Raw genomic sequence first — 27,006 nt, forward strand, 5'->3', positions numbered from 1 at the left:
AACCCCCAGAGGTCCTATAACATCGTTACACGTTAAGGGTATGCGAGATTGCGTCGACAAAGCATGAGTTTTATTAGGTCATCGAAAGCCTGATGGGTTTTCCCTAGTTGACTATTCTTTTTTGTTGTCGACAACAAAAATGAAGCATAAATGACTCTGAAGAATGGCAAAAATACATACGAAAGCTGCTCTTTGGTTATATCTTCCGCTCGGGCCCGCTGCTGGTAACATCAGCTCATTGGAGGAACTCGTATCACGGTACGCCCCACACCAATCACCACCCGGGCTTAAACACCGGCCGGTCCAGGTTCTTTCGGCTCATTTATTAGGTGTTGGGAAAAGCAACATTTAGTCGACACCAGTACTTCCACGTTAATATTTTACAGTCAGCGTTTGGAATAGATGACGATAAAACAGCTAATGTACAAAACAAAACGCAATAAAAAAGAATGCATCAGACATTAGTAAAGCTAGTTATATACAACACGACCCGACAGTCGCAAATTAGTTCTTATGCGTTTCATAATTGTCTCTGGCTAACACGCCACGGGACGGCCGGGCGGGCCACATCACACGCGCACAAGCAGCATTTTATCACGATTAGTCCGCGCCGGGAACGGCCGCGCGACGGCCGACGGCGCCACATCCAATAGGAAACGCCGCCACAGCTTGGCCGCCGTGCCCACAGATGGCAGCACGAGTATTAGTCCTAGCTGCCGGCCTCGCGGCCGTCCGAGCGCCAGCTGACCAAGCCACTTGCTATATCACATCCACGGGTCTAGAGCTAGCTGAGACGTTGGCGGACGCGAGAGCGGAATGTGTGCGGGGGGAGGGGGTGGGGGACGCGCCGGTCGGTCGGCCGTTACGTCACGAGGGTCATGTCCTTCTTGCTGGGCAGACTGGGCCGCTTGCCCTGCCACAGCGCGTCGTGGATGGTGAAGGCGTCGATCGTCACCGACAGGTGCTTGGTGTGGATCTGGCTGAAGCATTTGCCGCCGGAGTTGTATCTGCGGGACACGCAGGCCAAACAGTGTTGTCAGCCTGGATGGACAGAGTGCACACGTTCACTCCACGACAACGCTCACCGAGGCACAGCTCTCTGTCAGGCTGTCTATATCTTCTACACATCACGTACGGTTCACATGCGGGTCAGGCTCTCTCCAGTATGGTATGTGAGCATGCCAGGCCAGCGATACTCACTTGAAGAACTTGTCGAACATTTTGTCGGTGGCCATCTTGGGTCCGGTGCCGTATAGCTTGACCACCTCGTCCGTCTCGGGCTCGTACCTGCGGCACCAGTCAGCGGCCACTCAGCACGGCGACCCCCCCGCTCATCCGGGGCCGTCGAGCCGGCCGTGCGCCCGTCGCACCCGTCAGCGGCGCACGCACACGAGCGACAGTCAGCGGCGCAGCACACGAGCGACAGCCAGAGGCGCACGCACACGAGCGACTGTCAGCGGCGCAGCACACGCAGAGGACTGCGCGGCGCCGCGTCCCCGTCGGGACGGCGGCGCCGCGCGCCGGCCAACAGACCCCAGACACTGACCAGTAGAGGGCGCGGAACTGGCAGCGGGCGTCCCGGAACAGGATGAGGAAGTGGCGCGCCTCGACGCGCGCTATCTCCTCCAGCACGCGCTGCTTGGCCTCCCGGTTGACGGCGCCCGGGAACACGCAGTACTCGACGGCGTTCAGCAGGATCGACCGGTTCGACTTGGTGGTCGGCTGCTTGAAGAGGCGTGGCCCTGAAGGAGTGCGAAGATCTGGCGTCAGAGCGGGTCACCAGAGGGCGCGGCAGTCTCATCTCACACACGTCACTTCATAACACGGCTGACCCACGCTCAGGGGATTACACCCAGGCCGTTGCAAGCACGTGATACAAGTTCACGCTTACGTCCACCCCTGTACTTGTTCACACCTGGGTGTCTCCTGGGGTATGATAATTGCTGGATAAACAGCTTCAGTGCGCTGCTACCGCTGCCGCCCCTGGAGCTGACCAGCGGCCGAGCAGCCGCAGATCGCCGGGAGACCAGCCGTGCGTCAGCGGCAGCCTCGCGCCCGCGCGCCGCCAGACCTCACCGTTGTAGTCGTAGCTGGCCATGGACGAGGTGTCGCTGGCGGCGTCGTCTCCGTAGTTGCGTCGCCGCGACACCAGGCCGGGCGGCAGGGAGCCGGGACCGGACGGCGACGTCACGCCGCGAGAGTACGCTGTCCGACACACAGAGGCGCGCGTCACTCCACGGACCCGTCGCCCGGCAGGCCCCTCACTCGGCCCCGGCGCACCCCCGCGCAGCCGTCCGACAGTCGGCGGCGCCACGACAGCGGCGGCTCGGCCGACCCCGAGAGATCGCCCGCTACAGACACCGCGCTCTGGTGACACGCTGAGTCGGCCACAACATCTGGCGTCATGCGGAGCCCGTCACGTGGCCCGCTCCTGGCGCGGCGCCGAGCTGACGCCGGCGTCGGCCGTGGCTCACCTCCGGGCGAGACGCCGCGGCGCGTGGGCGTGTCCCGGCCCAGGCCCGAGTCGGTCTCCGAGTAGCGCGGCGTGCCGCCGCCGGTGCCTGTCGACACAGGCCCGCCTGAGGTCAGGTCAGGTCGGGTTAGGCGATGGCACCTCCGCGGCGGCACGGCCGGCCTCCGCAGCCGCCTCGGCCGGATCAGAGCTCGGCCACACACCCTTCCAACTCTCGACTCTCGACCGCCCACGCCACCGCTGGCACGCGGCGGGAGGAGCAGCATGCCTGCCCGCCCAGCGGCGGCAGGCGGCTGCCCGCCAAGACTGCAGCAGACACGGCAAACAACCAACACAACATGTCAACACGGCGGCGTCACGTCCGCGCCGCGCATCGCCGCCAGGCGGCTGACGCGCTCACGCTTCACACGCGCCGCTGCAGGGCTTCTGCCTGCGCGCTACGTCTAAGGTTAGCGGAAACTCGCAGTGTTATTGGGTAAACACAAGCTCCCAGCCGTACTGGCCGCCGCTGAGCCACCGCACCAGCGGGTTTACGCGCGAGATGACGGAACCAGCGCACACAATCTGAACGCTGCTAGCGACGCAGAGTGCCACACATTTACCACGCACCAGCAGCGTTAACGGCTTCACGCGCAGCCACCGACATCACACGCGCTCACAAGCGACTCGTGGCACTCGGTGGCCACCACACAAGGCGAAGCGCTGACGGTGAACAGGCACGCACTCCACCCGGTTAACTGGCGACGAACGCTAGTAGGTTAACAGGCGACTAAACAGACACCACTACAGGGTCACCAAGCAGCCTCCCAACGCGCGCGAGTCCAGCGACTACAGAGCCGCCACACACGGCCGTTCCCTGCGACTACAGACCGAAACCTCTGTTAGACCGTCGAGCGGGGTTACCACAGAGCGGGCGGCCGGCGCGCCGCGTCCTTGGCGCGCGCGCGGTTAGAGAGGGCGCCGGACGGCTCACCAAACAGGTTGGTCAGGGACTGGTGATGGCGGCGGCCGCCGACGCCGGCCGCCTTCGAGTAGGTACGGTTGACATCGCCGCTGAGGCTGGGCCGCTGGCCGCCGGCGGCGCCGGCGCGCTCCGCGGCCGCTACACGCACGCGCCCCAGTCAGACACGCGGCGCGCGCCCGCAGCGCCAGCCCGGCCACACGGACAGACGACAGCTGACCGGGCAGGGACGCGCCACCCGCAGCACAGCACAGGGCGCCGACACAGCGGCGGCGACTCATCACAGCGGCGGTGGGACGGACACGGCCTCGGCCGCACCAGCGCCGAGCTGGCCGCCCACCGCAGCTCGCTGACGCCAGGACTCAGGACCGCCCTGCCTGTGTCAGCAGCCTCTCCTCTCGCCGAGCGGCCGGCCACCGGGCCGACGCTCAGATCAGGTCGCCACAGGTGTCAGCTGTTCACCGCTAAGACACGTAGCTGAATCATGTCGCCAACAAAATTCGCACCTCTTCCTACCAGCCCCGCTCCACAACACCCAGCTGTTCAGCAGAGATTGATAACCAAATGGGCCCACCGCCGAGCGGCCACACCGTCGCTGACAGGTCTCGGGGAGGAGCGTGGCCGGGGCGGTCCGCTCCAGTGACCGGGGGGGCAGGAGCGTGGCCCGGGGCGGTCCGCTCCAGTGGCCGGGCTCCACTCACCTGACGGTCGTCGGCCCGAGTGGGCGAACTGGGTTCTCCGGTAGCCGCCCGAATCTGGGCCAGACACGAGCAGGTCAGAGACAGCAGGCGGCGCGACAGAGAGCGGCGGCGGCGGCGCAGGCGGAGCAGCGTGCGCAGACACAACGAGACACGGGCCGGGCCCGGCGGCAGCGCACAGCTACACAGACAGAGACAGAACGGCGCCAGCACGGCAGACTACACAGACCAGGCGCGCACGTCACGCCCGACCCAGGCGGCCCGCTCAGGCTGCCGCCGCTGCCGACATGGCGCGCCGATTCAGGGGCGGCACGGGCGGTCGGTCGCACCGGCGAGCACAGCCTACGGGGAGGGGGGGGGGGGAGGCGCGCGTGCTGCCGGCGGACCGGAGCGGGCGTCGCCGCCACCTGTGTCGGCGGCGGGCGCCGAGCGTCGGCACCCCGTCAGCCGCCTCTTGGCGCGGTGGGGAAAGTGCACGTCAACTAGCGCCATCCTGACCGATCCGACGTCAGGTGCCGTGCCAGACACGGCCGAGGCCAGCAGCCGAGCGCAGCGTACGGGCGCTGGCCGCGCCGGCCCGGGCCGGCGCGCCACTCACCGTCATCGTACAGCGAGCTGGAGCTGCCAGTGCGGGGCCCCATGCGCGAGCGGGGCCGGCCGGCCGTGCCGCTCAAGCTGCCCGTCGACGTGCGGTGGCCGTCCTTGCGCATGCCGCCGCCGTCTGCGCGTGCCAAGGCGGTGCAAGTGAAGCGACGCGGTGCGGCCGTGCCGACAACTACAGCTACGGCCGACCGCCGCCGCCGCCGCCGCCGCAGACGGGCGACGGCCGACCACAACCAACGCGACGGCTACGCTCTCTGCGCTACTGGGGCGGCAGCGGATCGCGCACAGCGCGGGCCGCGGCCGACGCCCGGCTGGCGGCTCTAACAGCAGGCAGGCGCGGCCGCGCGCCACCCACGGCCAATGAGATACGCGCCCGAGGGCCCAAGCAGACATGGCGTCCAGAAGCGCGTGCGAGCTCGACAGACATTCCAGGACAGCGGCGAGCACAGGGACACGGAGCGCGGGCGCGGGAGAGAGAGTGAGAGAGTGAGAGGCGGCCGGAGCCGGCAGACAGACGTACCGTTGGAGACCTTGCGTCCCGAGTGGCCCGCCACCGGTCTCGAGTACCTCGGCTCTGCAACCGCAGATGAGAGGAGAGAGCGGCGTCAGGCCACGGGCCGCGCGCTGGTGGCGGACGAGCGGGCAGTGCACAGTGCGATCGTGGCCGGCGGGCGGGCGGGTGGCGGCAGTGCGCGGGGCGCGGTGCGGACAGTACTCACCGTACAGACTGGCGTTGGAGCCCCGCCGCGAGCCGGCCGCCGCCGCCAGGCTGGAGGACGAGCCCCACTGCTCGCTGCCCTCCCGGCCCTTGTCTAGAAACAGAGAGGCCGGGCGACATGCGTTCAGGCGTCTGCCATGCGAGCGTTCAGGGCACACGCAGCACGGCACAGCACGGCGCAGCACGACCAGGCAGCCAGGGCACGCCAAACAAAACGAAACAGGACGGACGGCGGCGGCGGCGGTGGCGGTGGTTGCGGCGCAGAGCAACTGAAAGAGCGAGCATGCGTCCGGCAGGAGCGCTGGCATGCGATGGCGGCGGAGCGAGCCGCCAGATGGTGTCCGCGACCCGAGCAGCACTACCTGGAAACGCTAGAGCCCCGGGACGACTGACCAGACAGGCGGAGACCGGTGCAGGCGGAGGCGAGACGAGAGCGGCGTGGTGGCGCGCAGTGGTGAAGTGGTGAAGGCGGGGGGATGGGAGGCGTTCAGACTGGGGGACGGAGCACCGGCCACCATGGTGCGTGTCGTGATCACTGCAGGCCGTGTGGTGTCGGCCGGCCCACCCCCGGCCCCGTGCCAGCGGTGCGAGGCAGCGGCAGCGGCAGCGGCAGCAGCAGCAGCCGAGGGGGCGGCGGCGGTCGTCACCGCCCGCCCGCCCGGCTGGCTGGCTGGCTGGCTGGCTGCTGGCTGGCTGGCTGGCGGACTGAGAGGCCGACACTGACCGGGGTACATGAGCTGCTCGGGAGTCTGCAGGCGGCGGCTCAGCGACTTGGAGCGCGTCGACACGGCTATGTTAGAGCGCCGCCGCCGGCTCAGGCTGCGGTGCCGCACCAGCGAGCTGCCCAGCGCCGCCTCAGCCGCCGGCTCCACCTCTTCGCATGCGCCGCAGGCCGAGGGTTAGACGGCGCAAGGACACAAGCACAGGCGGCAGGCGGCTCCGGCCGAGGCGAGGCAGTTAGAGCCGGGTCACATCAGACGCAGGCGACAGGGAAGACCAAGGACGGCGCCGGCGGCCATCCGGCTCCATGCTCGGCCACCGAACGGAAAGCGCCGACCACGCCTGAGGGCACAGACGGCTGACCCGGCCCGTCTCCGGCGGCTCACACGTCCACTGACCTGACATGGCCTGCAGGTTGGAGCTGCTGCCGCGGCCGCCTCGGCTCGGCGTCATCGGACCGCCGTCCATCATCGACTTGGGCCGTGGCTTGCTGGGCGTCGACTTGGGCCGGGGCCGCACGGCCGGCTTGCTGGGCATCGGAGGCGGCGCCGTCTGCCGGACCACGGCCGGTGTTCAGCGACCCCCACCCGAACCCGGCGGCAGACGGCGCCGACCGCACCACACCCGTCCGACAGCGGCCGACAGCAGCACCGGCGCCACGCTGCCCGCCCGCGCAGCACCGGCACGCGGCTGGTGCTTCCCCCGCCGAGCGCGTGCCGTGTCGGGCCACGCCCTACTCACCCCGTTCTTTTCCGCCTCCTCTCGGGCCTTCTTCAGCTTGTACTGCTCGAAGATGCGCTCCTTCTTAGCCTTCTCCTCCTCCTTCTTGCGTTGCTTCTCCTCCTCCTTGCGCGCCTCGTCCTCCTTCCTCGCCAGAGCTTCCTCCTCCTTGCGGCGCCGCGCCGCCTCCGCATCCTGTTTCCTCTTCAGCGACATCATGAGAATGCGCTCTTTCTTCCGCTCCATCTCGTCCATGGCCTCCTGCACAGGGAACAGACAATCAGTGGTGGACACAAACGGCCAGCAGGGACGCAGGCCGACGGATGGGCAGCAGAGGTCACGGGCTGCAGTGCGCCCAGCGCCGGCGCTCGGGCAGCAGTGCGGCGCGCCTCTGGCGGCGGCGGCGCCACCGGCGCTCGGGCAGCAGCGCGGCGCGTCTCTGGCGGCGGCGGCACCACTCACCGACTGCGGGCTGACCAGCTGGTCGCCGATCACGAGGCCGACGCCGGCCGAGCTCTGGCTGGGCGGCCGCAGCGGGCGCATCGTCTCCGGCGGCAGGTTCGGGTCCACCTCCAGCTGCCGAGCGACACACACGGCCCGGCTCAGCCCGAATCTCGCGCGCACACACACACACACACACACACACACATGCGCACAATCACGTCTTCGCACCGGTCTGACGCATGCGGCGCAGCCTCGTAAGCGTGGACGGCACCAACAGTGATATCAGCAGCAGTGCGCGTGCAAACTGCCAGCGGACCTGGCGACATCCATGCCCTCTACCCAGACGGCGCACTCGGAGCCCGCTGAGCGCGGCCGGGCGAAGCGCGGAGCGGGCCGCTGCGTCAGGCGCACTCCGGCCCCGGCGCACCTTCTCCAGGAGGGGCCGGCTGGCTGGCGAGCCGGCGCCGTCCGGCTGGTCGGGGCTCGGCGGGCGCCGTGCGGCGGCGCGGGTCCGACAGCCGGGCCCAGCGACAGGCCGCCGCCCCGCCGGTGACTCCTCCCGCTCCGGACTCGACTCCGGCTCCGGACTCGGCTCCGGCTCCGGCTCTGGGCTCGGCGCGGGCGGCTCGGCGCGGGCCGCCCGCGGCCACTTGGTGTACGTGGAGAAGGCCGATGGGGCGCCCGACGCCGCGCCGCCGCCGCCGTCGCCGCCCAGCGAGAAGGCCGACGGCTTCGGCTTGGGCTGCAGGCGGGTGGGCGCGTCAAAGCGGTGCGGACGGCGACACGGACGCGTGCGGAACACGAGCAGGCAAACGTGCGAGCGTGACAACATGGCGCAAGGCACGTGCTCCGCAACTGACAACCAAAGCAGGCGACCGGCCAGAGCCGGCGGGCGCCGCGACGCGGCGCGGCCGGCGCAGAGCGCACCGAGGGCGGCGGCGGCGGGCGCCGCTCGGCCACGTACCGGGATGGCAGGCCGCGGCTTGTCCAGCAGGCCGCCGGAGCTGGCCGTCTTCGCCGGCGTCCGGACGGGCGCCCCAGGCGCGGCTTCGGCTTCCGCGGACCGGCGTCGTCGTCAAACGATATCACAAATCCTGCCGCCCAGACCGGCCCGTCACGCGCTGGCCGCGGCGCGTCCCCACGCACAGCACAGCCGCGCGTGCCACGCTGAGGGTCGCTGTTCCGCTTAACACGAACAATGCGGCTTACAAGAACAACTTTAAAACACGACTCAGCTTCTTTCCCATCGCCTTTCCCGTATCTCGCCATCACACATACCGGCATCAAACAGAGATGGTCACAGAGGTTATTCCACACCATGACTACGGACGTCTGGTAGCTCCGCTCATCAGCTGATCGGCCCGGCCTGCATCCGACAGCGTGGGAGCGGCGAGGCGGGGCGGGGGTGGTAGCAGTGGGCAGGGCAGGGCAGGGCAGGGCGGGATAGGGCGCGCCGCCACTCACCAAGCTCTGGGTCGGCGCTGTCGCGGATCTTGTCGACCTTCATGGCAGCCAGCACCTCTGGCGACGGCTCGTCCTGTTCCTTCTCCGGCGGAGGCGGCGGCTGCTGCTGCTGGCCCGCGCGCCGCCGCCAGCGGCGACTGACTGCCGGCGCGGCGCGCCGCCCACGACGGGCTCTGCGGGCTGGGCGAGCGGTGCCACCTTGAACGTCTTGCCGGCAGAGGGCGGCGCGCGACACCACCCGCGGCGGCGACGGCTCGTGCCGCTCGGCCGGCTCGGCCGGGGGAGCGCCGCGGCAGGCGGTAGGTGCGGCCGCCGGCGGCCGGCTCCGGCTCCGGCCGCCGGCGCCGTTCCTCCTCCTCCTCCTGCTGCTGCTGGTCGCCGATGAAGGAGACGTTCTGTGGCGCCAATGTCGTCGATGGGCGGCGCCGGCAGCGGCGCGTGCAGGACGGCCGGCGCGCGGCGAGGGCGAGCGGCGCCGCGGCGTGCTGCGGCGCACCGTCGGCACGCGCGGCGAGCCCTGCTCCTCGCGGCCGTACTGAAAGTCGCCGTACATGCGCGGACTCTGGCCGGCGCGCAGCTCGCGCGGCTCCTGGCCGCCGCCGCCACCGCCGCCCGAGCCGTGCAGACGGAAGCCACCGCCAGGCGCGGCCGCGGCCGGCGGCGGCGGCGCCGGCGGGTACGCCCGCGTAGTCCGGGTGGTAGCCGCCGGGCGGCGCCATCGGGCCGGGCATGCCTTGCGGCGCCATCATGCCGCCGTCTGTCGCCGGGAGACGGGGCGGTCAGCGGCCATGGGGGTCAGAGGCCCGAGGTCAGGGGCCAGGGGTCAGGCGGAACGCACAGCGCGCGGGCGCAGCGGCGACATCACGACAGCGGCAGCACCTGGTGCGGAGCCCCAACCGACCGCAGGTCCGGCACAGCCACCGACTCCCCGCGTCATCGCACCACCTACAGAATCCAGAGCCGCAGCAACCTGCACTGAAGCGAAGCACTATCCACCGCACACGGCATCAGCCTGGGTCAGGAACATACGCAGAACTACGCCGTCGTATCACGCAGCTCGTACAACGCGCGCCGAACACCCGTGATGCGCATTGTGGCTCTGTCGAGTTCCGTCCGTCGCGAAACAGCCCTTTTTCCGTTAACAGGTTAACAGAGCAGTTCCCTTCCGGGCGCGTCCTTTCAAACGCGGGTGCCCTCCCTTGCGAGAGGGGGAGACCGACAGCTAGTGGGAGAGAGGAGGACAGCGCGGGGCGACTGACCGAGTCGGTGGTGCTGCGGCGAGTGGTAGGTGGTGGGAGGAGAGGGAGGACAGCCGCGGGGCGACTGACCGAGTCGGTGGTGCTGCGGCGAGTGGTAGGCGCCCGGGTTAGCCCTGCTGCTCGTGGTGCAGCAGGAACGGCCGCTGCGGCTGGTAGTAGGGGTCAGCCGGCGGCGCGCCGTACTGCTGCTGCATCGGCATCATGGGCCTGCCGAGCGGCGGCGAACGCGAGGGCTCAGACAGCGGCCGGCGACACGAGCGGGGCCGGCTGATCACAACCGCACACAGCTCCAACCCTCCCACACTCACACACAGCTCCCACCCTCCCACACCCACACCTCCCGGTGGCGGCCCGGCACCGAGCGCGCCTCGAGTGAGTCCTGCGGGCAGTGTGCGCTGACACCAGACGCGTCACCGCCGTGCGATGCCGCCGCCGGTGCGGAGGCCGACTCGATCGCCAGCGCAGCACAACGGCCCTGCCGGACACCATCGGGCCGCCCGGCCGGTCCACAGCGCTGCAGCAGCAGCCTTCTGTCGGCGGGTCGGGCGCCTCGCCATGGACCACGCGTACCCGCGGTGTGCTCACCTGACGGGCTGGCCCCAGCGGGCTCGGCTGGGGGACATGTGCTGGTACACGTCGTCGGGCGCCATGGGCTGTCCCCACTGGCGGCGCTGGCCGGCCTGGTCGTGCAGGTAGAACTGGCCGGGCGGCGGCGGCGGCGGCCCGGCCTGGTACTGCGGCGGCCCCGGCTGGTACTGCGGCTGCTGGTACGCCTGCTGGTACGGCGGCTGAAACATGCACAGCCGACCTTCAGACAGCCCGCGGCGGCGATCTGAGAGTGCGCCCAACACGAGCACATTCCGAGCAGCGCTCGTTCCCTGGGGTGCCCCTGGAGCGCCACTGGGGTGTCCTGCCTCTGGGATGCCCAGCTCCCAGACTACACGGGTTCTGACTTGCCATGCATCTAGCCGCCCACCTGGCTTGTTCTTTCGATCTCCCAGTTTTAGGCGTACGTGATCCGCGAACAGTTCAGACCAGTATGCCTTCCTATGGCCGGGTATCAGCAAGCCGCGACTCGTGTCGGCGTACCTGAGTCTGGCCACCGTTCTGCATGATGTTCTGCATCTGCTGCATCTGCGACTGCTGCTGCGACAGCCGTTGTATGTCGTCCTGCAGCTCCGTCAGCGACTCGTTCATGCTGCCGGCGGCGATGGCACATCGTCAGACCGGGGCACGCGGAGCGGCACCGGGCGAGCCCCCCTCCCCTCTCTCAAACACGGGAGACAAGCTCCAACGCCGCCGACCAGCGGCCCCCGAACACAGGAGACACGGCCAGACCCGGCAGCCAGACGAGCTCCGCCGCCGCCGACCAGCGGCCCCCGAACACAGGAGACACGGCCAGACCGGGCGGCCAGACGAGCTCTTGCTCTCACCTGTGCAGCGAGCTGGTATATTGGTCGTAGTCCATGTTGTCGAGGTCCGGACTGCCGGCGGCGTCGGGCACCCGAGACCACTTGTCCTTCATGTGGCTCAGATTCTGACTCATCTCCTGCCGGACAGCGCGTGCACGTCGTCACGGTGCGGCCGCCTGACGCCGGCGCCAGAGCTCGCCTCCGTGCCCGCACCGGCAGCCTCTCGCCGCTGTCCGTGGCCAGACTGTACGCCGGCCAGCGACGTCCAAACGTCGCTCCCACCTGAGACAGCCAGCCAGCGATGCGGCACAACCGAAAAGCTGACTTCAACAGTGCCGTCGACGCTCCGGTGCCGGAGCGACCCCGGCCCGGCAGTCGCGTCTGACCCGCACACCCCCTGCCGCCCGAGCGGCGGCCTCTCGCGCGCAGCTCAGCACTCAACGGACGGGCGGCGGAGCGGACGCCGCGGCTGCCGCGCTTCTGACGCGGCGCTGGACCGCGCGCGGCGGCTGCAGCCCACGCGGCTGCCACGGCGGCATGCTGGCACACGTCAGGCACGACCACACCGAGGGGGAAGGGCGGGGACGCCGCGTGTGGAGACACCACTGAGTCGGGCCAGCCAGGCCGACCCGGCTCCGGTGCGGCCTAAACACGCCAGCCTGTTACGGGGGTCCTCCGTCCAGCGACACAGGTGCCCCGGACGCAGTCAGCCGCCGCTGGCGGATGCCTATCTAACCACAGGGTGCTACTGGTGCAGCCTACCGGGCGTCAAACTCAGAGGGGTCGTGCTGCCATGCGGGACAAGACCACGCACACGAGGCGACACAGAGCGGCGACTACACAGCTGCAGCTGCAGCAGCGGCCAGCCGCCGCAGCTGCCGCGCCGGAGGGCAACAGGCACACCATGCAGTCGGGTCTGGCTACGGGGACGGCGCAGACGGCGGGCCGCGCAGGGGCGTCACCTGCAGGCTGGCCGGCCGGCACTCCACACTGTCCAGCAGCGGCTCGGCGGCGGCGGCCGGCGCCGCGTCGCCGCCCTCACTGCCCGACGCCGAGGTGGCGCTGCTGCTGGCGCCCCCACCGCCGCCGCCGCCGCCGCGGAATTTGCTCTGCACGCGCACCGACACCGTCACCCAACGACACAGCGACAAGGGGCCCCGCACCCCCAATACCGTCACCAGGCCACCCCCAATACCGTCACCAGGCCGCCCCTAATACCGTCACCAATACCGTCACCAGGCCACCCCCAATACCGTCACCAGGCCACCCCAATACCGTCACCAGGCCACCCCCAATGCCGTCACCAGGCCACCCCCAATACCGTCACCAGGCCACCCCAATACCGTCACCAGGCCACCCCAATACCGTCACCAGGCCACCCCCAATACCGTCACCAGGCCACCCCAATACCGTCACCAGGCCACCCCTAATACCGTCACCAGGCCACACCCAATGCCGTCACCAGGTCACCCACAATACCGCCACCAGACCTCCATACGCCCACAAACCCCGCCACACCGTCACCAGGTCTCTCCCAATACCGCCACCAGATCACCCCTCGACAACATCAAGACACAAACGGTGGCTATGGCGGTGGCCGGCACCGGCCGCCGCCGCCAAACCGGCCGCGCGCCGCGTGTCCCCGACTATCGCCGTGCGTCGCTCACCTGTCCCATGGCCTGCAGGAACGCCTGCTTGCCCACCGTCTGCTTCTGGCGGCTCATGGCCGACTCCATGCGCCGCTTCTCCTTCTCGATGTTGCGCCGCTTCTCCTCGAGGCGCAGTTTGATGCTGTGCAGCTCTGAGGCCATCACGTCCGGCTCGGGGGCGCCCTCTGCCGGGCCGAGCAGCGGGCGTCACAGAGCGCGCCGGCAGCCGCGGGCGGAGCCGGCGGTGGCAGACAGATGGCGCCGGCGGTAGCCTACACCGGGCACCGCGGTCACCACAGCCTTGCACCAGCCTACGCTGCCCACTGCGTTCACCTCCACAACCTTACTCCACCACTGACTGGCTTTCCCAATTTCAAGAGCGTACACGACTACAACACGACGTCGCCGGCACGACACCCACGCCTACCGGTCGGCAGCCGGCTGGGGACGCGAGGTCAGAGTCCCCCTCCCCTCCGCCCCCGGCAGTCGGCGGTGAGCGTGCCCGGCTGCCCTCCCCTCCCCTCGCGCCGCCACTCACCCGAGGCCGGGGAGGCCAGGCCGCTGGCTCTGCTGCTGCTGCACCCAGCTGGTGGTGGCGGCGCCGGCCGCCGAGCCGTTGCTGCGCGCCGGCGCCGCCTTGCCGCGGTCCTCCTTCTCGTGCTGCATGTACACGATTGTTGATGCCGCCGGCGTTGTCGCGCGGCTGCACCTTGGACAGCTCGGCGAAGCTGGTCGGCTTCTGCTCGTCGTTGTTGTCGAACATGATGACCAGGTTGCCCTTGGAGGGTGAGTCGCCGCGCGCCTCGCGCTCCAGGGCGTCCAGCACGCGGTTGTCGATGTCGACGCCGCCGTCGTCGGCGTCGCGTCCGATGGGCCGGAAGCCGTCGGCGGGCTCGTCGCCGCCGCGCCGGCCGGTCGGCTTGAAGTGCTCCTTGATGGTGCTCTCCTGGAAGAGATTGCGACTGGGCGGACGCGTGAGCTCCTGCCGGCTGTCGCTGCGCGTCTCGTACAGGCTCTGGCGGCTGGCGCTGCGCGACAGCGCCCGCTCCTGCTCCACGTCCTGGAAGGGGTCGCGGTCGCCGAAGCTGATGGTGCTCTCCTTGAGCAGGTCGCGGTGTGTGCTGCTCTCGCGCCGGCCCGCGGGTGCACCACCGGCTGCTTGTCCGGGTTGCGGCCCAGCATGTGCAGGTTGTCCTGGCTGCCACCGAAGTTCTCCACGGTCAGCTGAGACTCCTCCGAGAACGAGTTACGCCCGCGAGAGTCGGCCGCCGCCGCCGCCGCGCCCGCTCGGCGACGGCTTGCCGGCCGGCTGGTGGCGCTCGAGGTCGCCGCACTCGGAGACGGCGCCGCGCCGCTCCTCGCCGCGCTCCTCCCACTTGGTGTCGCGGTTGAGCCGCTCCTTGAGGCGGCGCGGCGCCGCCGGCTCGTCGAGTGCACCGACGACGGCGGGCTCTGCGAGCGGCGCTGGTGCGCCAGCCGCGACAGCGTCAGCGGGCCGGCCGCGCGCTGCACCACGAACTCGCTCTCCTCCGAGTTGGACCTGCAACCAGCCGGCGGCCCGCCCCGTCAGCCGACCGACCGAAAGAGCGACGCGGCGGGCAGCGCCGGCGCCATCCGCCAGCGCGCTGCACTGCCGCCACTCCGGGACACCCTCAGGCCAGGCGGCAGACAGGCCGACTCGATGTAACCGCACAGGCTGCTAAGTACGACTGATGCATAAAGGCACATTTGCGCAGTGCTTGTTTCAGTTATGCATCAACATCACTCCCTTTGCTAATCCTGGACGCTTCTCAGTTCTTCCTGTGACAAGATATACCGCGTACTTCGTTTGCAGCCTATAACGTGCCAACTCTACAATGTGTCATTACACAAAACTCGTTGTCGCTTCACCTGCCTAAGAGTCCACGTCCCCCACATGTTTGAAATCCCTTGTCTGGGCCGTTTGCCTATAAGGAAACGTAGCACACCGGCACAGAGCCTGGCACGAGCTGTTGACGAGATCGAGCGAAACGGCTTGTGACAGGCGTGCCGGGGGCAGAGGCCGGCCGGCCAGCCGGGACAGCCGGAGCGGCGGCGGCTCCCGCCCGCTCCGGACGCTTACCTGTCGTCGTCGCGGTAGACGGAGCGGTCGTCGCCGGGGTAGACGGAGCGGGGCCGCCGCGAGCCGCCGCTCGGTGCCGACGGACTCTCCCGTCCCGCTGCTGTCGACACGCGGCCGGCGCCCGTCACACACACACACACACACCCAGACAGAGGGCGAGAGCGCGGCTCGGACGGGAGGGAGGCCGAGACGAGGCGGCGGCGCCGCAGTCTCTCGAAATGGGCCGGGGAGCTCGGAGCGCTGCCCGCCCGCGGAGCAACGGGGCGCCCGGACCCAAACGACCTCCAGTCACGGGACAGTTCCAGTTATGTGCACCGGTGTCAGAATGCAAAGATACATACATAACACACATGCATACGCATCACACATACTACATTTTAGCCCCATTAGCCCCTGACTATTAATTCATGGCTTCACAATTAATAACGAATGCATTCAATATGGCGTGTGCATCACGGAAGCTATGAGATGCACATAAAGGAAGAACTTGCGTGCATTGGAGTTCTGTACAGGTCGTCATGCAAGTTTTATGAGCAAGAATGCAATTACATTGTCACATAATACGGAAGAGGGGGGGGGGGGGTCATCATAGCTGCTATTCGGGTGTCAAAATCAATCAACTCGTTCAACTCGCTTTCTGCTAACAGCATTTGCTGTAACCTAGAATCAAATCAAATGATGCTGAAACAAACGCATACAAACGCCACAACGGTGAAATTAACTGTAACACCAGCAAATGCAAACAAAGCACGCAGCCACACAAACGGACACGAAACTGCAAATTGACATACAACGGTACTCGTAGTTGATGCATGTCTACGAAATCCATGTCAAGAAATCTTCAGACGCCATACAATCCCACCAGTAACAGAATTCTACCCAAAACACAGCCCGCAAACAAACAAAACTGCATGCCACAGGCGAAAACCGCCCAAATGCCACAGCAAAAAACCAGGCCACAACAAGCGTCGGCCCGGTGATGCCATCTGTCGGCGGCTCCAGGAGTCAGCGTCTCAGGCCGTGCCGGGTTGCGGAGCCACAGAGCTAGGCGGCCGCGCCCTCCTACCGTCGGCCAGATGGTGGAAGCACTGCTGCTCGAACGGCAGGTGGCCGGGCCGCGAGCAGTAGTGGCACCGCTCGGTGGCCGGGTGCGAACAGCGCCACCACCAGTCCGGGTACAGCGACGCCCAGGCGCAGCACCCACCTTCGGTCGGCCCAGCGGCGTCCGTTTACCAACGCCCACTGACACACACGCGCGCCTCACACCGCACCGCCTCAGCACGCTCCGCGCAGCGCCGCGGCACACCGGGTTGTCATCAAAACACCGGTCACGTGGTGACGTCACTGGACACGCACGGCCCAACCGAGGTCGGAGAGGAGAGGGCGGTGACGTCAGCAGTCTGGATGGGCGTGCCCTGTCGCCGTCGTCGTGTCCGGTTTGCCACGCATGTGTCACCCGAGTCCAGGCCGGCGTGTCTGCCCCGTGCGGAGGCGTCGCCCAGGCCGGCCCCACCCCGCCGTGACGTCACGTGTTGTCCCGCCTCGGCGCCACCCACCACCTGGGACCAGCTTCGCTGGTACGAGCACAGCCGCCCATCGGCACCACCGAAACCCAACCGGTGCGCTGCGCCTCGTCTTATCGACAATGCGTGGAGTGTGCAAAGATGCAGACGGGGCGACAATGCTGTGCAAAGGGGAGCCAATGTTTAGTGCATAAATGATCCGCAAGCAGTTGCCAGAACCGAGACCGCGCCAGTGCGCAGACGTAGGCCGACTGTTTCATAAACATCTCCCGGCATGTCTCCGAGGCCGCCCGCCAAAAGCCTCCCGTCCGTCGTGGAGCACTGCACCGGCAACTGTCTCCTGTAAAGCGACGTCTGCCTCCCTGGCCGGAGCTCTACCACTCTTAGCCCTGGACGCCGAGGTCTACGAGAAGACAGGATCGACACTGCTCGGAAAACGAGCAGCGGCCGGCACCGCTCCGCCGTGCGGCGACAGCAGTGGAGCTGATCAGCCAGCGTCACAGACCGGCCACGGCCGACACGAGCGCCGGCGGACGTCAGGACAACGGCCTGGGACCGACCGGCCGGACGTCGGCGGGCCGGTGGGGGCGGTGTCGGCATACGTACGGGCGTGCGTCGGCGGGGGGCGCGGCCGGCCTCCGTCTCCGTCTCCGTCTCCGTCTCGATGTCGGTGTCGGTCGGAAGGCGTCACACACAGTCTCGCGCGTCGGTGGTCGGGGTAGGCGGATACAAGTGCTGGTGCTGGTGTGTCAGGTCGGGGTCGAGGTCGGGGTCGGGGTCGGGGTCGGGGGTCGGGGTCGGGGTCGGGGTCGGGGTCAGGGTCGGGGTCGGGTCAGGATCAGGATCAGGATCAGGATCAGGATCAGGATCAGGATCAGGATCAGGGTCAGGGTCAGGATCAGGATCAGGATCAGGATCAGGGTGGTCAGGTCAGGGACGGGTCCTGGTCTGGGTGAGGACGTGGATCAGGGTCGGGTCTTTGTCTGGGTCTGGGTCGGGGTCAGTCCAGGAGTTGGTTAGTCAAGGTTAGTGACAAGCCCTCTGCGCCAACAGACCTGCAGACATAGACACAGGACCGGCTGCCAGAGACTGGACCGCCCGCGATCAGAGACTGGACCGCCCGCGCCCGGCCACAAACCAAGCCCGCGATGGCAGCCCAGACTAGGACCGATGCATTTATTCACACGCGCTGTGCATTTATTTAACCACCCGTGAATACCATCGCCAAACTGATGCAGTGTTATGATGGCCCAAAATAGCATGGAGCTTTTCTATAGATATGATTCATGGGTCTATTATAGCCTCTATAATACCCAGACACCCCTGCCATTCCACAAAGAACATAACTTCAGGAGATATAAAGCATCCTCCGACACCCTACGCCGTTTGAGTTAGCACGATGAAAATCCCGACAAATCACCTACCCAGAGTCACGTAGTGCTCACAATAACGCTTATGAATGCACCCGGGTTCCGCTGTAGAGGTGGTGAAACTATCCGTCAACTCCTCAGAACGGGACCAGCAACAGTGTAAAAGAGAAGAAAATTAGGCTTTACCCGAGGCCAACCTCCAAACCGGGCGCCAAAATACACTCCCCAGAAGAAAAACTATAAAGGACAGCAAGACGGAGCACTTTATGATACGGCAGCCTCGCCGTTGACTTTTCATCCATTGTATGCACTAATGACAATGCTTTGCAAGGCGTCCGGGCGTGTCTAGCATACCTTCAAACATGCTGAAGCGCTGCCTCCCTCTCTCGGCCGAGCGCGAGCCTCTACTTCTCCGCATGACAACAGATGGCTCTGAGTGCGGGTATTTCCCTCCTGCATGCCACCGGTCAGGGGCGTTAGTAGGGGTGCAGTGACAGCGGCAGGGCAGGGCGGGGCGGGGAGCGGCGCCGCACCTCCACCACCGGTTAGTCAAGCGTGCGCCTCGGGCCGCCGCGGGGCCACCGAGTGCGGCGGGGAGGGGGCGCCACCAGCGTCACGACCGGCGCGGCGCCTCCGCCCACACGGACGCGTCCAGCCGCGCAGACAGACAGACAGACAGACAGACAGCCAGAGAGGGAGACAGAGAAGGAGGTCAAGAGGCGGCGGGCCTGAGGCCGGCCGCGGGAGGTCGGCGCAGCGGACAGAAGACGGCCGCGCACCGGCGGCGGCGCGGCGACTGACCTGAGAAGCTGCTCGCCTGGCTGGCTGAGCCGCGCAGGTCAGGCTGAGAGCGCCGCGGGCTGCCGCCCAGGCCGCCCTGGCGGCGCATCTGGCCGGCCCGGGGTCAGTCAGGTCAGCACCGGCGCTCGGCGCGCTCCACACAGCGCAGCTCGGCCGGGAGACGGCAGCACGCACAGCACTTAGACCATTCAAAGCTACACAGCTATGTTTCACGAAGACATCTCTCCCTTTCGTTCGCGCCAAAGAGACACCTTGAAGGTGGTGGAAAAACACCTAAATAAAGGTGGAAAGACCACCTTAAAGACCATTAGGTGGTGGACAGGTCACATAAAAAGTGTCAGTGCAATGCAAACAGTATCAGAGCGAACAGAGCATGGTCACTTCTAGAAGGCACTTTGAGACAATTTACAAGCATATTACTGGCTGAAGTAAGCTTTGGGAGCTGCATTGACTGCACCGAACGTGGCCGGCGCGCGATGGTGAACGCACCTCCTCTATCACCCTCTCCTTGCCCATGACGGGCTGTCTGACACATTTGGCCGGGTTGATCTCGAACAGGTAGAAGAGGTCGGCTAGCAGCACCAGCAGGTTCTGTTTCACCGAGCTGACGACCAGAAGAGCGCCGGTCACGGTACGGCCCGGGTGGCCTCCAGATCGCGTCACTCGAACGCCTCGGCGGCCTCGTCACCACCACGGCCACAGCGTCTGGCGCTCGCCTCTGGCCGGCGCCGGGCAGCGGTACAACAGCATCAACAACGGGCGCAGTCGCAAGCGCCGACGGCCGCCATCACAAGCGAGGCCGCTGATCAGACGCCTCTCCATGTCTGAGCCAATGCGTGCATTTCGCGTGCAACGTCTGCCCGCTTCGAGCAGGCCCCACACCGCTGTCCGGCGCCGCGCACGCCGGCGGCCAGCGGCGGCCGACCCACCTGTGCATGTACAGGATGTCCTCGAGCGTGAGGAAGTGCGGGTTATAGGGCAGCGCGTCGTGACAGAACTTCTCGAGCAGCTGCAGGTTGTAGAGGCTGTCGGCGATGCGCGGCGGGTCGGAGAAGGCCACCTCCGGCCAGGAGAGCTCGTCCGGGCAGTAGAGCGCCACCAGGCCGGCCAGGCACGTGCCGTCCGACAGGTCCGACATGTCCTGCTGCAGCGGGAAGCTCGGCACGCCGCCCTCCTGTCGGCCGACGCCGGCCGCGTCAGGCGGCTCACCCGGCCAGCCGGACCGCACGAGCCGGCCAACACAATAGCAGGAGTGGGGCAGGCAAGCGCTAACACTCAACGGCGCCAGCCCAGCCGCCGCTCCCCTCATGGCGCGCTCCACCAGCGGCGGTCTCTGTGCCGCCGGCGGCGCCGAGCCGCGGTGCGTGCCTGTGCGGCGCCGGCGAGGCCTCTCCCGCACAGGCGGCCCTGCCACCGGTCTGACCAGGTGCCGGCGGCGCCGGCGGCCGCAGCAGGCGCTGACCGGGAGCCGTCCCCAGCTGACGGCCCCCAGGGGTCGCCAGGGGTCGCCAGGGGTCGCCAGGGGTCGCCACGGCCCGACCGGAGCCGCTCCAGTTTCGGCTGGGGTCGCGGCGGCGAGCGGCCGACCTCCGGTTCAGCCCGCCGTGACCCCGCCCCGACCCCGCGCACCACTAACGGCGCCGGCAGTACGGACCGCCGTCCGCAGAGATGGCCGGCGGGCCGCCGCCGAACAACGGGACGGAAACAGGCCCCGGCGTCGGCGGCGTGGTGGGAGCGTGGCGGAACATTCAGCTGCTGCCCTGGGGCTGGCCCGGTACGACGGTGCACGCCCCTTTGCGGACGCTTCAGCACGCGCCGTTCAAAGTCTCAAAGCCGTCGTTTAAAATCTCAAAGCTGCGGTGCCACACAGTATACGCGTATATTGTGTGGCACAATACACGCTCATCTTTTATACTTTAGACACCCGCAAGGTGTCCATCAAGTTTCGCAAAACACGTTTCATGCGACATCAGGCCCCTACGACCCTGGGGTTTCATGGTTACGTTCACGGCTACCCTGGTGCTGGCACAAGATCGGGCCCCAATAACAACGTCGTCCGATTGGTCAGACCGGTCGCCGCCAGGCGCCGCCCCGTCCCAGCACTGAGCCGGGGCCGGGCTGACCGCCGGCCTGACCCGCCACTGACCTCCGGCTGGGCGCGACACTCGGCGGCGATCTGCAGCCGCAGCCGAGCGCACGCCTTGTTGATCCAGAGCAGGAGCGCCTCCTCCTGGTCGGCGGGCAGCTCGGTGGAGGCCTGCAGCTGGGTGAAGCGGCGCACTACGCCCACCACCCGCTCGGCTGTGATCACCTCGCGGATGTAGAGCGCCATGATCGCCTCCATCACGGCCATGTGCGCGCTCTGTCGACACACGGGCCGCAGGTCAGGTCAGCACAGCTATAGGGCAGGGCAGGGCAGGGCAGGGCAGGGCAGGGCAGGGCAGGGCAGGGGCAAGGCAAGGCAAGGCCAAGGCAAGGCAAGGCAAGGCAAGGCAAGGCAAGGCAAGGCAAGGCAAGGCAAGGCAAGGCAAGGCAAGGCAAGGCAACCCAAGGCAGGGCCGGGCAGGGCGGCACGGCTTCAGGTTTGTACACTGCGGGCCGTTTGGAGATCACACCCGGCGATCGCCGTGGAGCAGAAGTCCATATAGGTAGGGAGATGCGACGAGGCTCGGTCAACAGGCGGCTAGGTGCACGGGGGTCAGACGTAGGTCACGCGTGGGTCAGACGAATGTCAATGTCATTCAGCGCCGCCGACAGCACGTGTTCCTAGACACCAGCGATAGGCTCGCACCTGGGGAATCCAATGTCAAACAACCGCAGCAGCCTCTCCCCCCCCCCCCCCCCCCCCCCCCCCCCCCAATGACACACCTCTCACCCGGGCCGGACCAGGCGGGCACCGGTGGCGCCCCGGCGGCCCGGCCAGCCTCGGAGGAGGGTCCGCCCTGCCCTGGCGAGCTCGGCACCGCGGGTGCAGGCGCGAGCCCCAGTCGGCGTCCGGTGCCCCCGCACCAGGACACCCGGCGGAGCCGAGCACGCCTGCCGTTCGGGCCGAGCGCACCATCAGCCCATCTCCATTCTCCTCCTTCCCTCTACCTTCAGTATCAGCTGGCGGACACGGACGCGGAAAACAAGCCTCAATGGAATAGGCTTTCCCGTAGAGGCCGTACACGTCAGGCATGAAAGCATAAAACAAAGGCCCCGCGCCGCACCTGATTCACCAATAATCGCGAGCGCATCGATGGAGAGGAGAGATGGCCCGGCTCCTGCGGGCCGCCGCCGCCACCAGAGTGCAGCGCCTTTCCGGTCACAGGGAGATCCGCGGCTGCCCTCCGCCTGTGCATCCGATGGTCTGGGCCGCTGGCTACCACACCATCCATCCATCTATCCATGGGCGGCTCGGACCGCTGCGCCGCCGGGCAGCGCCAGCCAGCCAGGTCGCCATCCGAGCAGCCAGATATCATCACACCGAATGACCCGTCCGGCCGACCGTCAACCGGTCCAGGCGCCGACGGGCCACTCGACAGCGGACAGCCAGAGGCCGACCGTCAGCCGGTCCAGGCGCCGACGGGCCACTCGACAGCGGACAGCCAGAGGCCGACCGTCAACCGGTCCAGGCGCCGACGGGCCACTCGACAGCGGACAGCCAGAGGGCGACCGCGGCGGTCTGCCGCTCCTGGGCCAGCAGCGCGTCACTTCCGGGCGCTGGCGCCAGGTGAGGCGAGGGGAGGGGAGGGGAGGGGAGGGGGGCTGAGGTCACCTCAGGCGACAGTCGGGACGACGACACGGGGCGGGGAGGGGACAGGGCAGACGACACGGCAGCTGAGCCTGCAACCGATGGCAGGCATCAGAAACGCACCAAGGAACGACCTTGTCGGTACGATCATATTGGTCTTTGGTGATCCTGTGCTGACAGGCTGCGAGCCAAGAACGATGAAAAGACGGACTCGTCCCTATCTAGACTCCCACGCCCACACGCCATGTTTGCTGTTCCATTGAGCATATGAAGAAGGCAGGGGCAGAAACGCAGGGTCTCCCGTGGATTTTTCGACAACAGTGATAACAAAGCGATGCGAAACCCAAGCGGCGCTCGCTGTTGCCGCCCAAACACAGCGCTTCAACCTCTACCGATTCGAGAGTGGGACGCCACTCAGGACCGCCGACGCTCCGCAGGCGCCGAGACCGGCCAGCGAGGGGGTGGCCGAGGCGGCCGGGGCCCGGCGGCGAACGGCCCGGCGCTTCGGTAGCGGCACCATCGTGCCGCGGGCCGGTCGGGGGGCCGAGACCGCCGGCCGGGCCCCGACACCCCGCGCCGCACCACGCCGGCCGCTGATGACACAGCTGCCGCCGGCGCGCACCACTCACTCGCGGCTAACTTTAGCGCGCCGAGTCAACAGAGCCGGCCGACACGCGATGGAGCCCGAGCGGACGCGCGGTGACTGGCCTCACCCGCTGCCGCGCCTCCCTCCTCCCACCTCCGTCACCACGTGTGGCCGCTCTCCCGCGCTCGCCGGCGGTGCTGGCCGCACGTGGCGGACAGCGGCCCCGGTCGCTCGTGCTCCGCGGCCGTCAGCCGGAGCAGGGCTTCTCCAGACCGGCCGGCCGTCATCAGCCGCACCACCGTCTCACCAGCCGCGCAGAGCTTCTCACATCTGCCCACGGGCCGGCCTCCGACTGTGCGGACTGTACGTGCCACGCATGCAAATCGCACCCGAGAGCCCACTAGAGCCAGCTGCGACCTGGAATGTCCACGCGCCGACGCATCACAAGTCCACGCTGAGCGTGGAAAGCCATTCTGCCGCCGGTTTGAACCAGAAGACAACAAAGCACCCAGATCGCACATTCGGCACCAATGAAGTGTCATTTGAACGGTACAAGCACATTTCGTCCTGCCTCTAAGGTTAGCTACGCCGCTACATGTACTTGTTCGGGCTTGCTGGTCATTACAATTAGCCGTCACCGAAGCCTGCGTCCGCCCTGCCGCGAAGGGCCGTCCAGTGACGGCTGGGCGGTCCCCCGCCCGACCGTGGCCATATGGGGGCGGGCGCCTGGGCGGGAGTGTCGCTGAGGCGCCGCCCTGAACAGGTGGCCCGGCTGGCGGCGGCGGCAGGGCGACACGCCGCAGCTGGAACTCCCCCCCCCCTACCCCAGCGGCCGTGCACAGCGTGCTCACAGTGTACACACCGCGAGGAGCGAACAGCTGCTGACATGGCCGGCCGCTCAGAGGTGTCGGGGATGTCATGAGCTTCGATCGGACGGCACCAGAGGCGCCCCACACCGACTGCTACTCACACAGGACAGACGGTGTAACGATCTGCAGGTCGAGGTCGGGTCTGACAGCCCTGCATCGCACCTGACCGGGTCGGATAGCCCTGCATCGCCCCTGACCGGGTCGGACAGCCCTGCACCGCCCTTGACCGGGCCAGACAGCTCTGCATCACCACTGACCGAGTCGGACAGCCCTGCACCGCCCCGACCGGGCCGGACAGTCCTGAGCGCCGTATCTCTCTCCGGCGTGCATTTGCAAGCTGTGTCCGCGGCCTCGAATGTGGGCGGCGCACGGAGCCCGGCACCGCACACACGTCACGGCGGGAGACAGCGCGGCGGGCGCCGCCCTGCCCGCAGCGGCCGCGGCAGAGGCCGGCACCGGGCGCCGGGCGACAGCGGCCCGGGGGCACCGGGTGGTGCGGGGGCGCCTGCCGCGGCCCGGAGCCGGCCGTGACGCGGGTGGACCGCAGCACGGCCAGGCGGCGCCGGGCCGCGCGGCGGCGCCTGCCGCGGCCCGGAGCCAGCCGTGACGCGCGTGGGCCGCAGCACGGCCCGGGGCGCCGGGTGGTGCGGCGGCGCCTGCCGCGGCCCGGAGCCGGCCGTGACGCGGGCGGGCCACAGCCGGGGCCGGAAGCGAGCTCCGGACGCGCCGCCGGCTGACCGCGCCGCCCACCAGCTGACGAGACCGCCGCTGGCCCGCTAACGGCCTGAGTCACCACACACCGCCGTGATGACAGGCCGGCTGGCAACAGCCGCCTAAACGCAGGGCACCGGCCACGCCCGGTGACGTCACAGGTGACGTCACCAGCGCACGCCCGGGAGCCGGTACGGATACCGAGTGCACGACTAGCGCGGCGCGGTGACGAGTCCGGGGCCCGACGGAGCGCGCCGGTCCGACACGGTGCTTGCCCACACAGACGGCGCGTGGGTGACGCACCGTCTACGAGAAAGCGGCGGCGCGTGCGCGGCTGCCCGCGCCAACCGGAGAAGGCATGTACTCCACTTTCGCTGGCCGCCATACGTTGTGGCCACGTCGCCAGCAGCGCCGCTAGTCCGCCGGGCCGGGCCGGGCCGGGCCGGGCCGGCGGAGGAGGCCGGCCGAGCCTCTCGCACAGCCGCTCGCCCAAACAGCGTACCGCGCGCGACAGGGCGAGGCTGGCGTCTCGACGGCCCGGCGGCGGCAGCGGCGGCGGCGGCGGTCTGCTCTGGCCGGCCGCGATCTGCCGTCGCCGGGTGGACTCACCGCCTCCCCGGCAACACGTGACGGCACAGCGCAAACAGCGACGACAGATGAGCGCCATTTATGGACGCTGCAACAAGCTCGTACCCATCCTCCTGGGGATCGCCAGCATTCGAGCGACACATACACTCCACATCAGCATTCCGTCCTGCATTAGCACATCACATTCCTGTGCTGCGGCGGGGGCGCCGCCGTCGGCGGTGTTACGCGCGCCCGGCGGCCAGTACTGACCATTTTGATGGGTCCCGTCTGGATGAGCACCGTCTCGGTGAGCGCCACGTCGCTCGGCTCGGCCACGTACACGCCCTTCCTGGCCAGCGCCTGGATGATGCCCCAGTGCGACAGGTTGTGGTAGTTGGGGTCGGCGTAGATGTTGGCCAGGCAGGAGCAGTAGAGCTCGGCGCTGGCCAGTGCGTGCACGATCTGTGGCTTGAGTCGCTCTCCGCCCTGCAACACACGTCACAGCAGCCGACCGTCACGGCCCCTGCCAACCCTGCAACACACGGCACCCATACCACCACACACGGACCGGGCACAGCGGCGGCCAGAGGGTCGGCTCAGTCGGTTCAGTCGGCACGGCCCCCACCAGCCGTCGGCTCAGCCGAGCACAGGGTCAGGTCAGGCCTCACGGGAGGGCCGGCACAGCACGAGACTGGGAGAGCCGGAGCCCGAGCCCGGCGGCGCGGCGGGGCCGCACCAGGCCAGCGTCCCGCCGCTGCCGGCATGCTGCCCGGCAGCGGCGGGGAGGCAGCCGGGGCGCAAGCTCCGGCACCTCACCACCTCGTCGTAGTCGAGGCCATTGTGGCCGTGTATTTACCACGGTGAACCTGTAATCATATCATCCTCTACAGTTTACCATACTAAATTGCGTAATCACCTGCTTGCATTACCGGGCCTCAGGGTGTCTGGAGGCAACATTTAAAGCAAACCTAGCCTCACTCTACGGCCCCAGCCACTATGAGGTGGCGGTCGCCAACTCCTCACACCTCGTGCGCTCCCCTCCCCCCTCCCGTTGCTCCCGTGCCGCCCACGCGCGAGACGAGGCGCCCGCCGGCCGCCGGCTGGGAGGCCGACAGGCCGGCCATTACACGTTTTAGCGCCGCTCCGTCGCCTCTGGCACCGTCTATGCTAAACTGCCAGCTGATTTATTCGCTGATTGGCGCTCCGACTGCGGCTGTCGTCTGACGTCACGGCTACACCACACGCGGGCGGGCCGGCGCGGTGAAAGGCGTGCTGACGGCGCAGCGCGGCGCCGAGAGCGTGAGCCGGTCTGCCCTGCCCGGATCAGCCGCAGCGTCCAGGCACGAGACGCGGCACGACGCGATGGCGCACGCGCGCGAGAGACGTACGGCTCCAGCAGGCTCCAGAGTGCAGCCGGCGGTCAGACCGAGCCGCACTGGCGCTTTGTGGACACTAATGCACCTGCACGAATATGGCACACCATTCGGGCCCAGCAAAAGCGCAAAAAGTCCGTCGCACGTATCAGTTCCACAGACGGCTCCACAGGAGGAGCTGAACTAGGCCAGCCGCTGGCGCCATACACTATCGTAAGTGCGATCGCCGGCGAAATCGAAATCCCACCGCC

At 67.9% G+C, this 27,006-nt stretch overlaps 1 protein-coding gene across 1 annotated transcript; it reads right to left on the reverse strand.

The window, feature by feature from the left end:
* Window positions 1-302: 302 nt before the first annotated feature.
* On the reverse strand, window positions 303-26,506 carry LOC119095709 (patronin). Its single transcript, XM_037218564.1, has 37 exons — window positions 26,453-26,506; window positions 25,653-25,868; window positions 21,063-21,278; window positions 19,846-20,090; window positions 19,406-19,520; window positions 18,917-19,004; window positions 18,470-18,568; window positions 16,289-16,426; window positions 15,223-15,322; window positions 14,556-14,661; window positions 13,823-14,247; window positions 13,660-13,697; window positions 13,140-13,306; window positions 11,494-11,609; window positions 11,150-11,258; window positions 10,646-10,848; window positions 10,173-10,267; window positions 9,488-9,558; window positions 9,298-9,363; window positions 8,802-8,907; window positions 8,302-8,390; window positions 7,988-8,079; window positions 7,765-7,798; window positions 7,356-7,469; window positions 6,915-7,154; window positions 6,572-6,725; window positions 6,178-6,327; window positions 5,455-5,547; window positions 5,256-5,309; window positions 4,731-4,853; window positions 4,136-4,189; window positions 3,447-3,575; window positions 2,475-2,561; window positions 2,077-2,205; window positions 1,547-1,742; window positions 1,201-1,287; window positions 303-1,007 (listed from the first exon to the last, which is right to left on the reverse strand). The coding sequence occupies exons 1-37, from the start codon at window positions 26,504-26,506 to the stop codon at window positions 863-865; spliced, it is 4,743 nt and encodes a 1,580-aa protein (XP_037074459.1). The 3' UTR covers window positions 303-862.
* Between the last annotated feature and the right edge of the window lie 500 nt (window positions 26,507-27,006).

Source organism: Pollicipes pollicipes, unplaced genomic scaffold (genome assembly GCF_011947565.3).
Source record: "Pollicipes pollicipes isolate AB1234 unplaced genomic scaffold, Ppol_2.1 Scaffold_4219;HRSCAF=4965_pilon_pilon_pilon, whole genome shotgun sequence".
NCBI classification, from domain to species: Eukaryota; Metazoa; Arthropoda; class Thecostraca; order Pollicipedomorpha; family Pollicipedidae; genus Pollicipes; species Pollicipes pollicipes.

Bases quoted from the DNA above. Each gene is read 5' to 3' on its own strand.
- LOC119095709 (XM_037218564.1), bottom strand. From the start codon at position 26,506: ATGGCCGGCCTGTCGGCCTCCCAGCCGGCGGCCGGCGGGCGCCTCGTC. The intron at 19,005-19,405 runs GTGCGTTCACCA...CGGGCCGGCCAG, and splicing joins AGGAGAGGGTGATAGAGGAG to ATGCGCCGCCAGGGCGGCCT. The intron at 6,328-6,571 runs GTCAGTGGACGT...GCGCATGCGAAG, and splicing joins CAACCTGCAGGCCATGTCAG to AGGTGGAGCCGGCGGCTGAG.